Below are 14,128 nucleotides of genomic sequence, written 5' to 3'. Positions count from 1 at the left end.
AGGTCCTGACAGATAAAGGCAAGGCTCCTTTGTAGTTAGTGAGCTCCTTTTGTTGGGTCTGACTTTGGGAGACTGGATGAACTTTTGTTCACCTTGGGATCTGGCCCAGACATGGAAATGCTTCAAAGAAAACTGGCCGAGCAAATCTTATCAGGAGCATAGTCAGTGATGGTTTACGGTTGGCACATTTAATCCAATTAAAGAGCATTGCGGTAGACTCAACAGGAACAGACTTGACAGCAGAATGCTGCCTTAATTAATTCACTGTGGCTTTGTCCCACCTTGATTTCTGAGTTATTTTCTCACGTCACTCCCTGAAACTGGAAAATGCTCAAGGTATATTGATGGTTGTATCCAATGTCAGTCACGGAGGCTTCATTACTAAACTTGTTGTCCATTACACAGTTCTTGCAATCACGCACTGTCTTTGTGGATTTATCTTTCTCCCTTGGGGACATGTGGAGTTCACATTCTGACTAGTGCTGTTTATGTGGAAATCCTCAATACAATCGGACGAGATTTCTGTGTGTTTTTTCCCCCCGCTTTTTCCCTGTACAAGACGTCGGTGAGGCCGAATGTGGAATTATGTGTTCAGCTTTGGTTGCCTTGCTATAGGAAAGATGTCATTAAGCTGGAGAGAGTGCAGAGGAGATTCACGAGGATGTTGCCGGGACTTGAGGGACTGGGTTTTGGAGAGAAGTTGAGCAGGTTGGGACTTTTTTTCACTGGAGCGTAGGAGAATGAGGGGTGATCTTATAGAGGTGTATAAAATCCTGAGAGGCATAGATTGGGTGAATGTGCATAGTCTTTTTCCCAGGGTTGAGGGCAGAGGTTTAAGGTGAGAGGGGAGAGATTTAATAGGAATCTGAGGGCAACATTTTCACCCAGAGGGTGGTCCGTATATGGAACGAACTGCCTGAGGAAGTGGTTGAGTCAGGTACGTGAACAACATTTAAAAGGTACTTGGACAGATACATGGATAGGAAAGGTTTAGAAGGATATGGGACAAATGCAGGCAAATGGGACTAGCTTAGATGGGAATCTTGGTTGGCATGGACTAGATGGGCTGAAGGGCCTATTTCGTGCTGCATGACTTCAACTTGGGAGTGAAGCCACATAAAATGATGCACTAGAGCACGTTAAAATGGGCCATGGTGCAAAATAGCATAATTACATTAAATGCTGGGACTTCTGAGTCAGTTTTGGCTCTGAGGGAGATAATATTTCTTCTGGCTCAGAAAGTCAGGGGTTCAAGTCCTGTCCTGACATCAAAGCATAAAAGTCCAGATCAAATGTCCCAACGTGGAATTGAGAGAGGGCTGAAGTTTTGGGCAGGGTATCAGACCAAGGACCTGGCCACTCCCTCTCCCTCAGGTGGATGTCCAACTCGCTTGGCACCATCCTGAATACGAGCAGGGAAATTCTCTGTGGTGTTCCAATCCCACAACCAGCAGCAGCGTCAATAGTTTGCTGCTGTCTATGGGAGCTGGTTGGCTATGTAGTCATGTGTTAAGCAAAGGATTCAACTGCTCTGGGACATCCTGAGGTCATGAAGGGTGTCATATGTACGAGAGATTGGTAATTGGTTTATTACTGTCACATGTATCGAGATACAATGAAAAGTTTTTGTTTGCTTGCCATCCAGACAGATCATTCCACACATAAATACATCGAAGTAGTACATAAGGAAAATAAAACAGAATGAAGAATGTAGTGTTACAGTTACAAAGAAAGTGCAGTGCAGGTAGACACTAAGGTGCAAGGGCCATGCCGAAATAGATCGTGAGATCAAGAGTTCATCTTGATCGTATAGGAGATCCATCAAAGAGTCTGATAACAGCGGGATAGAAGCTGTCCTTGAGCCTGGTGGTATGTGCTCTGAAACTTTTATACCTTCTGCCTGATGGGAGGGGGGAGAAGAGAGAATGACCGGCAGGGGTCCTTGATTATGTCGGCTGCTTTCCCGAGACAGGAAGTGTAGACGGAGTGAATGGAGGGGAGGCTGGTTTGCATTAAGGACTGGGCTGCGGCCACAACTCTCTGCGGTTTCTTGCGGTCTCGGGCAGAGCAGTTGCCGTACCGAGCTGTGATGCATCCAAATGGGACGTATGGTTTGTTCCTTTCATAGTGGGAGCAGCAACATTTGGGATGTATGTAAAAAACAAGAGCGAGAGTAGGCCACTCACCCTTCAAGCCTGCTCCACCGTTCACTACGATCAGGTCTGATCCATTTTTGCTTCAACACCATTCTCCTGCTCTCTGCCCACATCCCTGAACTCCTTCGTAGTTCAAATGTCCAAAAAAGAAATTTCTCTTCATTTCTGTGCTACCCCCACCACACCAACCCCCCCCCACACCCCCATTTTAAGACAGTGACCTCAAGTTCTAGATTCTTCCACCAGGGGAAACATCTCCACTGAATCTATTTGATTAAGTCTTTCAATGATGTCATCTTCTAAACTGTAAAAAGGCCCCGAGCTTCCACAACCTCTTCGCATGACTCACTGTCCCAGGGACCAGTCTGGACAATCTTTGCTACACTTCTTCCATAGTAAATATATCCTTGTTTAAGCAGGAAGACCCACATAGTGTGCATGACCGGGTGTGGTCTCACCAGGGTCGTACAACCACTGGTTGGATCTGGTGGTGAATGAGGGAAGGGGGGTGACAGGGAGAAGAGTCTCACCTTGTAGGGCTGTTCCTTGTAATGGTGCACAGGAGCATGGCATGGAAACTGCCAAGGTCACAGAGTCATAGAGCATGGAAACAGGCCCTTTGGCCCAACTCATCAATGCTGACCAAGATGCCCATCTAAGCTAGTCCCACTTGCCCGCTCGGATAGGTCCTGTAAGCCAACATCAGGATGAGCTGAATGGATCTCTTCCATGCTGTACGTTTCTAAGAAAGGGGCTAATGGAGCTGGTATAGCAACTACCTCACAGCTCCAGTGACCCAGGTTTAATCCTGACCTTGGGTGCTATCTGTGTGGAGTTTGCACGTTCTCCCTGGATTTCCCCCCGGATGCTTGAGTTTTCACCCACATCCCAAAAACATGCAGGGGTTGGTAGATTAATTGTCTGCTGTCTGTAGCCCTGAGTGTGTAGGTACGTGGTAGGCTCTGTGAGGAGTTGATGGGAATGTGGGGAGAATAGGTTACAGGGAAAATTTGTGTTGGAATGGGATTACTCTGTGAGCTGGCATAGTCTTAATGGGCTGAATGGCCTCCTATGTCATAAGGGAACATGGAAGACCTTAGGATTCTAAGGAATTTGATTAGCCTAGGTGCTTGCACTTTGAGAGCACCTCACTTGACTTCAGATGTCTCAACATGCTTCACTGACAGTGAAGTTCCCTGGAAAAGTAAAATCGCTGTTGCAATGTGCCAAGTCCAATTTTAACCTGAAATCCAGAGTGGTGGAAACTTTCCATAACGCAATTGGAAAGAAAAAAAACTGCAGATGCTGGAAATCTGAAATGAAAACAGAAAATGCTGGAAACACTCAGAAGGTCAGGCAGCGCCTGTGGAGAGAGGAACAGAGTTGATGACCTTCCATCAGAAACGTTACTCTTCAGTTAATGGAGGCAGTGAATGAAGCAGCAACTTTCCTACCTGCAACTACGAGCTCAAGGCTGAAGGAGTTCTGGCCTGCTCGATTGGTGGCGATACATGTGTACATCCCCGCATCCCTGGCGGTGGCTGGTTCAATGACAAGGGAGTGAACGCCGTTCTCGCGCACGAGCATCTTGTGGCTACTGTCTGGCTGGATCTGGTTCCCGTTCAGTTGCCATATGAGGTCGGGAGTTGGGAGCCCACTCACCTGCAAAGGAAATCCAGTTCACAAACTCCAATGTATATGCAAGAAATGACAGATTATAACACCGTAAGATATAGGAGCAGAATTAGGCCATTCGGCCCATCAAGTCTGCTCCGCCAATCAATCATGGCTGATTGTTTTCAATCCCATTCTCCTGCCTTCTCCCCATAACCCTTAACCCCCTTACCAATCAAAAATCTATCAATCTCTGCCTTAAATACACTCAATGACTTGGCCCCCACAGCCCTCTGTGGCAATGAATTGCACAGATTCAATGAAGAAATTACTCCTCATCTCAGTTCTAAAGGGATGTCCCTTTATTCTGAGGCTGTGCCCTCAGATCCTACACTCTCCCACTGATGGAAAAATCCCCTCCACGTCCACTCTATCCAGCCCTTTCAGTATTTGGTAGGTTTCAATGAGATCCCCTCTCATCCTTCTGAACTCCATCGAGTACAGGTCCAGAAACATCAAACGCTTCTTATAAGTTAAGTAACAATTATCTGCAGCAAGGCAAAGTAAAAATGTACAACGGGTAACTGATCCCTGAATCCAGCACAAAATACTGCAAGTGCTGGAGAGCTGAAGTAAAATCAGAAAAGGCCGGCATTACTCAACAGATCAGGCAGCATACCGGGAGAGAGAAGAACAGTTCAAGCTTCAGGTTGTTGAGCTTTCATCTGAATCTGACAAAACTGCACCGAAATGAAACATTAACTCTGTTTTTCCCTCTTTTCAGATGTCACCTGAACTTCACAAGATCACAAGAAAGGGAGCAGAAGCAGGCCAGTCGGCCCATCGAGTCTGCTCCAAGGAAAAGGGAAAAAGAAATGGGGTGGGAAAAAAAGAGAAAAAAAACTATTCTAATCCCATTTGCCAGCCTTATCCCCATATCCCTTGATACCCTGACTATTTAGATATCTGTCTATCTCCTCCTTGAATACCCCCACTGATCTGGCCTCCACTGCTGTGCGTGGCAAGGAGTTCCACAATTTCACCACCCTCTGGGTAAAGAAACTTCTCCTCATCTCTGTCTTGAAACTGTACCCTCTAATTCTAAGATTGTGCCCTCTGGTCCTGGACACGCCCACCAAGGGAAACAGCCTAGCCACATCTACTCTATCCTTACCTGTCAACATTTTAAATGTCGCTACGAGGTCCCCTCTCATCCTTCTGTACTCCAGCGAGTACAGTCCAAGAGCCGACAAACGCTCATCATACTTAAGCCCTTTCATTCCTGGAATCATTCTCGTAAATCTCCTCTGAACCCTCTCCAACGTCAGCACATCCTTCCTAAGATGTGGGGCCCAAAACTGCGCACAGTATTCCAAATGAGGCCTCACTAGCGCCCCGTAGAGCCTCATCAACACTTCCTTACTTTTATACACTATACCTCTCGAGATGAATGCCAACATAGCATTCGCTTTCTTAACCACCGATCCAACCTGGTGGTTAACTTTTAAGGTATCCTGTACGAGTACCCCCAAGTCCCTTTGTACTACCGCACTATCAATCTTCTCTCCTTCTAGATAATAATCTACCCGCTTATTTCTACTTCCAAAGTGTACAACTGCACATTTCTCAACATTGAATCTCATCTGCCATTTCCTTGCCCATTCTCCTAAACTGTCTAGGTCCCTCTGCATTCTTTCTATTTCCTCTATGCTCCCTACTCCTCCACTTATCTTGGTGTCATCCGCAAACTTAGCCACACAACCATTTATTCCATCATCCAAATCATTGATGTACAAGGTAAAAAGGAGAGGCCCCAACACCGACCCCTGCGGCACACCACTAGTAACCGGTAACCAACCAGAACGAGATCCTTTTATTTCCACCCTTTGCTTCCTGCCAACCAGCCAATTCTCCACCCATTTTGCTACCCTGCCCATAATTCCATGAACTTCTTTGGCTTATCCCCCGTCTTCCCCACTCCCTGATGTTTGGATGTAACATAGAACACAGAACAGCACAGGAACAGGCCCTTCGGCCCACGATGTCTGTGCCGAACACGATGCCAAATTAAACGAAATCTCTCTGGCTGTACATGGTCCATATCCCTCCACTCCCTGCACATTCATGCACCGATCGAAAAGCCTCTTAAACGTCACTGTCATATCTGCCTCCACTACCACCCCTGGCAGCCCGTTCCAGGCACCCACCACTCTGTGTAAAAAACTTGCCCCGCATATCTCCTTAAAAGCATGCCCTCTAGTATTTGACATTTCTACCCTCGGAAACATATTCTGACTGTCTACCCTGTCTATGCCTTTCATAAATTTATGAACTTCTATCAGGTCTCCCCTCAGCCTCTGACGCTCTAGAGAAACAACCCAAGTTTGTCCAACCTCTCCAATATAGCTTGTGCCCTCTAATCCAGGCAGCATCCTGGTAAACCTCTTCTGCACCCTCTCCAAAGCCTCCACATCCTTCTTGTAATGGGATGACCAGAACTGCACACAATACTCCAAATGCAGACTAACCAAAGTTTTATACAGCTGCAACATGACTTCCTTACTCTTGTACTCAGTGTCCCAACCAGTGAAGGCAAGCATGTTATACTGTATGCCTTCTTTACCACCCCATCTACTTGTGTGGTCACTTTCAGGCAGTTATGGACTTGGACCCTAAGATCCCCCTGCACCTTGCTGCTATTAAGGGACTAACTATTAACTGTACACTTTCCCCTTACACTTGACATCCCAAAGTGGCACACCTCACACTTGCCCAGATTAAACTCCATCTGCCATTTCTCTGCCCATATTGCCAACTGATCTCCTGCTGTAAACTTTGACAACCTCCTCCACTGTCCACCAATCTTTGTGTCATCTGCAAACTTACCCACCTATGTACACTTTCATCCAAGTCATTTTTATATATATCAGACACAACAGAGGCCTGTAGAAATGGCAGTTGGATTGATTTTGAAGATGTCCTTCAGCTGAGCATTAGCCTTCGTCATCCAGCTTAACTCAGGTGTCTTGCCTTAGAGTCAGAAGGTTATGGGTTTAAATCACTGATCTCTAGACTTTGCCGAGCAACCAAGCGATCTGGGTTGACACCACAATAGATGAAAGAATTCAAGATTACTGATATATCTGTGGATTATCCATTGAGGAGAGATCGAGTATGACTGGACTATTGTTTAGAAATTGAGAAGTGGTCTCATTGAGACACGCAAGATGCTTTCTCCTCCGAGTGGGTGGAACTAAAGGGCACAGTGAAGCAACAAAGAATATGCTGGAGGAACTCAGCGGGTCAAGCAGTACCTGTAGGGGGGAAAGGAATTATTGACTTATCAGGTCGAAACCCTGCATCAGGACTTGAAAGGGCATGGTGTTGGGGGGAAGGGGGTGGCTGCCTTTGGACTGAGATGTGGAGAAATGTCTTCATTCAGGGAGTTGTGTATTTTGTATCTGGATGTTCAGTCATTGAGTATATTCCTGACTAGACTGATAAATAGGGAATCAAAGGACATGGTAATGAGGCAGGCTATGGACAAGGCACAAGATCACCACAAACAACCTTTCCAAACGTAGAGAAGGCTCATACAGCCGTCTTGCATAGTCTTCCTTGTGCTTCCTAAGCTTTATCAATTGAATGTGCTCTGCCATTAATCAAGATCATGTCTAATTTTACACCTCAGTGCCATTTTCCTGTACAAATCCCATATCCCTCGTTCCCCTCAATGTCCAGAGATCTATTGATCTCTGATTTGAATGAATTCAATGACTGAGATTCCAAAGATTCACCGCCCTCTGAAAGAAGAACGCAGAAGAACACAAGAAAATAGGAGCAGGAGTAGGATTCTTTGGGATAGGATTTATATGCATTTGGAAAACCATGGCCTAATTAGGGACAGTCAGCATGGCTTTGTGTGGGGCAAGTTGTGTCTTACGAACTTGAGTGAGTCTTTCAAGGAGGTGGTGAGGGTGATTGATGAAGGTAGAGCCGTGGATGTTGTCTGCATGGATTTTAGTAAGGTGGTTGACAAGGCCCCTCATGGTAGGCACATCCATGGGATCAACGGTGACTTGGCTGTTTGGATTCAGCATTGGCTTGCCCGTAAGAAGATAGAGGGTAGTGGTTGATGGGACTTATTCTGGCTGGAAGTCCATGACTACTGGTGATAAATTGGTAAATTGGTTTATTATTGTCACGTACTGAGGTACAGTGAAAAACTTGTCTTGCGTATTGTTCATACAGATCAATTCATTGCAACAGTGCATTGAGGTGGTACAAAGTAAAACAATAACAGAACAACAGGTTTTATGCAGGGATCCATATTGGGACCGCTGCTGTTTGTGATATATATTTAAATGACTTGGATGAAAATGTGGATGGGTGGGTTAGTAAGTTTGCAGATGATACAAAGCTTGGTGACATTGTGGATAGTGTAGAAGATTGCTAAAGGATGCAGAGGGATATAGATTAGTTGCAGATATGGGTGGAGAAATGGCAGATGGAGTTGAATCCGGTCAAGTATGAGATGTTGCACTTTGGGGAATCAAACCTAAAGGAACAGTAGGTTAGGCCACATCTGGAGGATTGCATTCAGTTCTGGTTGCCCCATTATAAAAAGGATGTGGAGGCTTTGGAGAGGGTGCAGAAGAGGTTTACCTGCCTGGATTAGAGGGCATGTGCTACAAGGAGAGGTTGGACAAACTTGGGTTGTTTTCTCTGGAGCAGCGGAGGCTGAGGGAGGACCTGATACAGTTTATAAGATTATGAGAGGCATCAATAGAGTAGACAGGCGCTATCTTTTTCCCAGGGATGAAATAGCTAATACTAGAGGGCATGCATGTAAGGTGAGAGGGGGTAAGCTCAAAGGAGATGTGAGGGGCACGTTTTCTTTACGCAGTGTGGTGGGTGCCTGGAATGTGCTGCCAGGGCTGGTGGTGGAGGCAGATGCGACAGAGGCATATAAAAAGCTCTTAGACAGGCACATGAATGTGCAGAGAATGGAGGGATGTGGATACTGTGTAGGCAGAAGGGATTAATTTAGTTAAGTGTTTAATTAATAGCTTAAATAGTTTGGCACAGCATCGTGGGCCGAAGGGCCTGTTCCTGTGCTGTACTGTCGCAGTAGGAGGCCACTCGGCCCCTCAAGCCTGCCCCACCATTCAGTATGATGATGGCTGATCTATGCTGGCCTCAACTCCTCTTCTGTGTCAGTCCCCTCAATCCCTGATCTTTTAAGAATTTATCTACCTCCATGTAAGTACTTTTTATGATCCAGCCTGAATTGTTAACTCTTGTTTCTTCCTCCAGAGATGCAGCCTGACCTGCTCAGTGTTTCTAGCACTTTTTGTTTTTATTTCAGATTTTCAGCATCTGCATCCTGAATATGATTTTGATTGTGGGGAAGGAGTACCATGGTTTTGCCATGACTCTGTAGCAAGTACCTTTGACTGTGTTAGTTCCACAAGGAGGAAATGCCCTGCAATATTTAACTAATCAGAATTGAGATTGCTACCTATTCAATAGAGTCATAGAGCACGGAAACAGGCACTTTGGCCCATCAAGTCTGTGCCAACCATCAAGCACTCATTTATACTAATTCTACACTAATCCCATTTAATTCTCCCCACAATCCCATCAACTCCCCCTTGTTCTCCCTGTGACCACGTGGGTTTGCTTTGGATGTGCTCTGGTCTCCTCCCACATCCCAAAGACAAGCGGGTTGGTAGGTTAATTGGTTGCTGTTGTGGTGAAGAAGCATGCTTACCTTCGTTGGTCAGGGCAATGAACACAGGAGTTGGGATGTCACATTAAAACTGTACAATTCATGTGAGACCACACTTGGAGTTCTGGCATGCTATAGGAAGGATGTCATTAAGCTGGAAAGGATGCAGAAAGGACTTACAAGGATATTACCGGATTGGAGGTTCTTGAGTTACAAGTTCTTGGATAGGCTGGGTCTGTTTTCCCTGGATTGTAGGAGGCTGAGGGGTGACGTCATGGAGGTGTATAAAAACATGAGGGGCATAGGTAAGGTAAATTGTCACAGTCTTTTTCCTGGGTAAGGGGAGTCTAAAACTAGAGGTCATAGGTTTAAGGTGAGAGGGGAAAGATTTAAAAGGGACTTGAGTGACAACCTTTTCACACAGAAGGTGTTGAGTGTGTGGAACGATCTGCCAGAGGAGGTGGTAGAGGTGGGTACAATTACAATGTTTAAAAGACGTTTGGAGAGGTACATGAATAGGAAAGGTTTAGAGGGATATGAGCCAAACACAGGCAAACGGGACTAGATCAGGTAGACAACTTGGTCAGCATGGACAAGTTGAGCTGAAGGACCTGTTTCCCTGCTGTATAACTCTATGGCTCTAAGATCATGGATACACTTCCACTTCAGCACCATTTCCCAGTACGATCCCTGTATCCCTTGATTCCCTTAATGTCCAGAAGTCTCTGGACCTCTGCTTTGAATGAAATCAATGACTAAGCGCCCACAGCTCCACAGGGTGGAGAAATCCAAAGGTTCACTGGCCTCTGAGAAAAGGAATTTCTTCTCATCTCAGTCCTAAAGAGGCCTACCCCCTCTTCTCAAACTGTGCCTCTTAGAAACATCCTCCCTGGATCCAGCCCGTCAAGTCAATGAAGAATTTTGTAAGTTTGCTGAAATCTCTTCTCAACCTTCAAAACTCTAGAGAAAACAGCACCAGACTACTCAGTCTCACATAGGATCTCCGGAACCTCGCTGAACCCCTCTCATTTTTCCAAACCTGATATATGTGCAAGAAGCTGTTTCTGGTCCACTTTTGCTAAATTATTAGTCTATTAAAATTGGCTTTACCCCAGTTTAGTATATTTACATCCACTTAATCTCTTCCATAGGGGAAAGGCTTGATGGACCAGCTGACCTTTTCCTGACTGTCAATTTTGTCTGCTCATACCGACAGTCTTTATCCAAATAAGGCAGGCTCTAAAAATGAACTCTAAGGCGTAAAGGCTTCTGTGGGAAGGCTGCCAAATGCAGAGAAGGGGTGGAGAGAAGGACCCTCTTCACACAGAGTTATGGCTGGATTAAAAACAGGTTCTGGATGGGAGATGAACCAACACCTGAGGGTTTGGTCATGCAACTGACGTAGGTCCTGCCCAAAGCTCAAGTATCAAGCTGCAGGAAAACTTGTTAAGCTGACACTGTACAAATGAGCTTGACTTCTAAGTTATTGTGTAGTTTGAAAGATGATGCTAACGGCAACAAGCTTTTATCTCCCATGATAGCTGAATTAACATGTTAAACGTCTGGGTGGGTGTGAGGGCAGGGTAGTTGCTGTTAATAAAATGTCCTCAACTGTGTAAGTTCTTTTCTTGAGCTGTGACTGCTGTGGGCAATGGGTGACTTTTCACAGCCACAAGGGCATTTTGTTGCCCTTGTTGTCCAAACCTAGAAGGCATAAGTTGAAGGTGAGAGGTGAAAGATTTAAAAGGCAAATTCTTCACGCAGAGGGTGGTGGGGGATATGGAATGAGCTGCCAGAGAAAGTGGTTGAGGCAGGTACAGTAATAATATATAAGAAATTTGGATAAGTACATGGGTAGGAGAGGTTTAGAGGGATATGGGCCAAACGTGGGCAAATGGGACTAGCTTGGTGGGCACCATGGTTGGCATGGACAAGTTGGGCCGAAGGGCCTGTTTCCGTGCTGTATTACTCTATGACTCTACATCCTTATTACTTGCAAGCCAGCAATTCACTTTAACCTTGTCCAAGAAGTAGAGTGAAACTTAATCCCAAAGGTCATTGTCTTCCCTGCCTCTCCCCTTCTTTGATTTGAAACTACATTAAAGAGGTATCAGTGAAAATAAAACAAGATTATTCACCCTCTGTCCATGGGAGGCTTTAATCACTAAACAAGAAGGAACTCCCTCCACAAACCCAGGCCTCACAGTCCACCCTTCCTTATCATCCCTTCTACTTGTATAATACAACCAAAATGCTCTTGGGAATCAGAAATCTAACCCGGAAGTGCTGGGGACACTTGGCAGGTCAGGCTGATGCCGGTTCCAGTATTTCATGTTCCGATACCCAGCACCTGGAGGATTTCTGCTTTTGTTTGGGTTTCCATTTCACCACCACTTTCTTTCCAGGAACCACATCCTCTCCCTGTCACCCCCCTAAGCCCTATTTGACCTTCTGATGGGATATCCCATTGACTCAGACAGGGCCTGATCTGTTGAGCAATAACCATTATCCCTTTTGTTTTATAATTCTTTATAACATCACTAAAATCTATTTATCAGAACACACCAAACTTCACAAGCATATCAGGTGTGTGAGGTATTCACTCCTAGCATTGCTGCTCCTTGTAAACTGAGGGGGACTGTCAACTTCTACTCAGTAGGTAGACAGGTCATGGGTTCAAGTCTCACTCTAAGCATTGGGTAAATAGCCTCTGCTGACACTCACAGCAGCTGTGGTGCAGATGAGATGACTGTCCACCTCTTTGTGGATTGTGGATTTGCGAAGAAGGTCCAGAAAAGAAGGCAATGGCCCTTGTTGGGGCTTTGGTCTGCCTGAAACTTGTTGATCTCCCAAAGTAAGTAGATGTCTGAGAGCAAATGCTGTCGACTGGCACACTCCAAGCTGCAGGAGTACATGTTGAAGGTACATGTACAGAAGCTCAGTGCAAAGGCTCTGCGGGGAAGGTCCACAGTCTAGAGTCCTGCCCCACTGAGGGAGCGGGCCCTGTGTAAACAGCCTCTCTGTCACCTCATGGGTGTATTGCTTAAAGACGTAAGCATAAATGATGCATTGTTAGAAAATGGAGATACAGGTGACTGCAGCTGCTGGAAGCTGGAGCAACACAAAAAGCACTGGACGAACTCATCAGGTCAGGCAGCATCTATGGAGGGAAACGGACAGTCGACGTTTCGGGTCGAGACCCTCCGTCTGGACTGGAAAGAAAGAGGGGAGATGGCCAGTGTAAAGAGGCAGAGGGAAGGGGCGGAGCAAGAGCTGGCAGGTGATAGGTGGATCCAGGTGAGGGGGGTGATTGGCAGATGAGGGTGGGAATGATGTGGGAGGTGATAGGTGGAATTGTATTGATTTGATGATCCAATAAATGTAGAGAATGACTTAGACTGATTCTATTGTATTTCCTGTACATATTTCTATGAACGAAGTATACTTTTGGAATAAAAACAGCAGTTCCGAGAGAGGGTTTCTTTCTGATGAGGTAAACTAAGACCCTGTCTACACTCCTAAACAGATCTACATGATTCCTTAGCATGAATTCAAAGAGTAGGGCAGTTCTCGATGTGTTCCCACCCTGGACATTCTCTCTTCTCCCTCTTTCATTGCATAGAAGATACAAAAGCTTGAAAACACGCACCACCAGGCTCAAGGACAGCTTCTATCCCGCTGTCATAAGACTCTTGAATGGACCCCTTGTACGTTAATGATGAACTCTTAACCTCACAATCTACCTTGTTGTGGTATTTACATGTTATTGTCTACCTGCACTGCACTTTCTCTGTAACTGTAACACTATATTTTGTATTCTGTTATTGCTTTTCCCTTGTACTGCCTCAATGTACTGATGTTTTCAAGTGATCTGTATGGGTGACTTGCAAAACTAAGTTTCACTGTATTTCGGCACTTGTGACAATAATAAACAAATTACCAATACCAGTCTTGGCCAGCACACCGTACCTCTTCCAAATAGTGTCATGGAATCTTTTGTGCTTCTCTGAGGGTGCAAACTGGGACCTGGTCTAACATCTCATCCAAAAGACAGTCCCTCCAGGAGCGCACACCTCACAGCCTTGAACTGGGAGTGTCAGCCGAGATTCTGGTGCTCGAGTCTCTGGAGTGGGACTTGAACACAGAACCCTCTTGACTCAGAGGCCAGAGGGCTACCAACTGAGCCACACCTAACACAGAGGGACAATTTGCAACCTTGTTCAAATGGATTGCTGAAAGATGAAAGTTTGCAGATGATACCACTGTAGTGGGCTGTATCTCAAACAACGACGAGTCTGAGTACAGGAAGGAGATAGAGAGCTGAGTGACATGGTGTCACTACAACAACCTCTCCCTCAATGTCAGCAAAACAAAAGAGCTGGTCATTGACTTCAGGAGAGGGGGTGGTGTACATGCACCTGTCTACATCAATGGTGCTGAGGTCGAGAGGGTTGAGAGCTTCAAGTTCCTAGGAGTGAATATCACCAATGGCCTGTCTTGGTCCAACCACATAGATGCCACAGCCAAGAAAGCTCACCAGCAACTCTACTTCCTCAGGAGGCTAAAGAAATTTGGCATGTCCCCTATGACACTCACCGACTTTTATCGATGCACCATAGAAAGCATC

The 14,128-nt window shown here is 45.7% G+C and overlaps 1 protein-coding gene across 4 annotated transcripts in view; it reads right to left on the bottom strand.

Moving 5' to 3' along the window:
* palld (palladin, cytoskeletal associated protein) overlaps positions 1 to 14,128 on the bottom strand; it is a 262,041-nt gene that overhangs the window by 14,353 nt on the left and 233,560 nt on the right. For all 4 annotated transcript variants that reach the window (XM_052019755.1, XM_052019756.1, XM_052019758.1 and 1 more), the window contains one exon: positions 3,611 to 3,818. In XM_052019755.1, the coding sequence (XP_051875715.1) occupies positions 3,611 to 3,818 (208 nt within the window). The remainder of the gene's footprint in view (positions 1 to 3,610; positions 3,819 to 14,128) is intronic.

The sequence above is a fragment of the Pristis pectinata genome, chromosome 7 (genome assembly GCF_009764475.1).
Source record: "Pristis pectinata isolate sPriPec2 chromosome 7, sPriPec2.1.pri, whole genome shotgun sequence".
Lineage (NCBI taxonomy): Eukaryota > Metazoa > Chordata > Chondrichthyes > Rhinopristiformes > Pristidae > Pristis > Pristis pectinata.
Note: the sequence above shows the minus strand (reverse complement) of the source record. Positions and strands in the feature narration are given on the sequence as shown.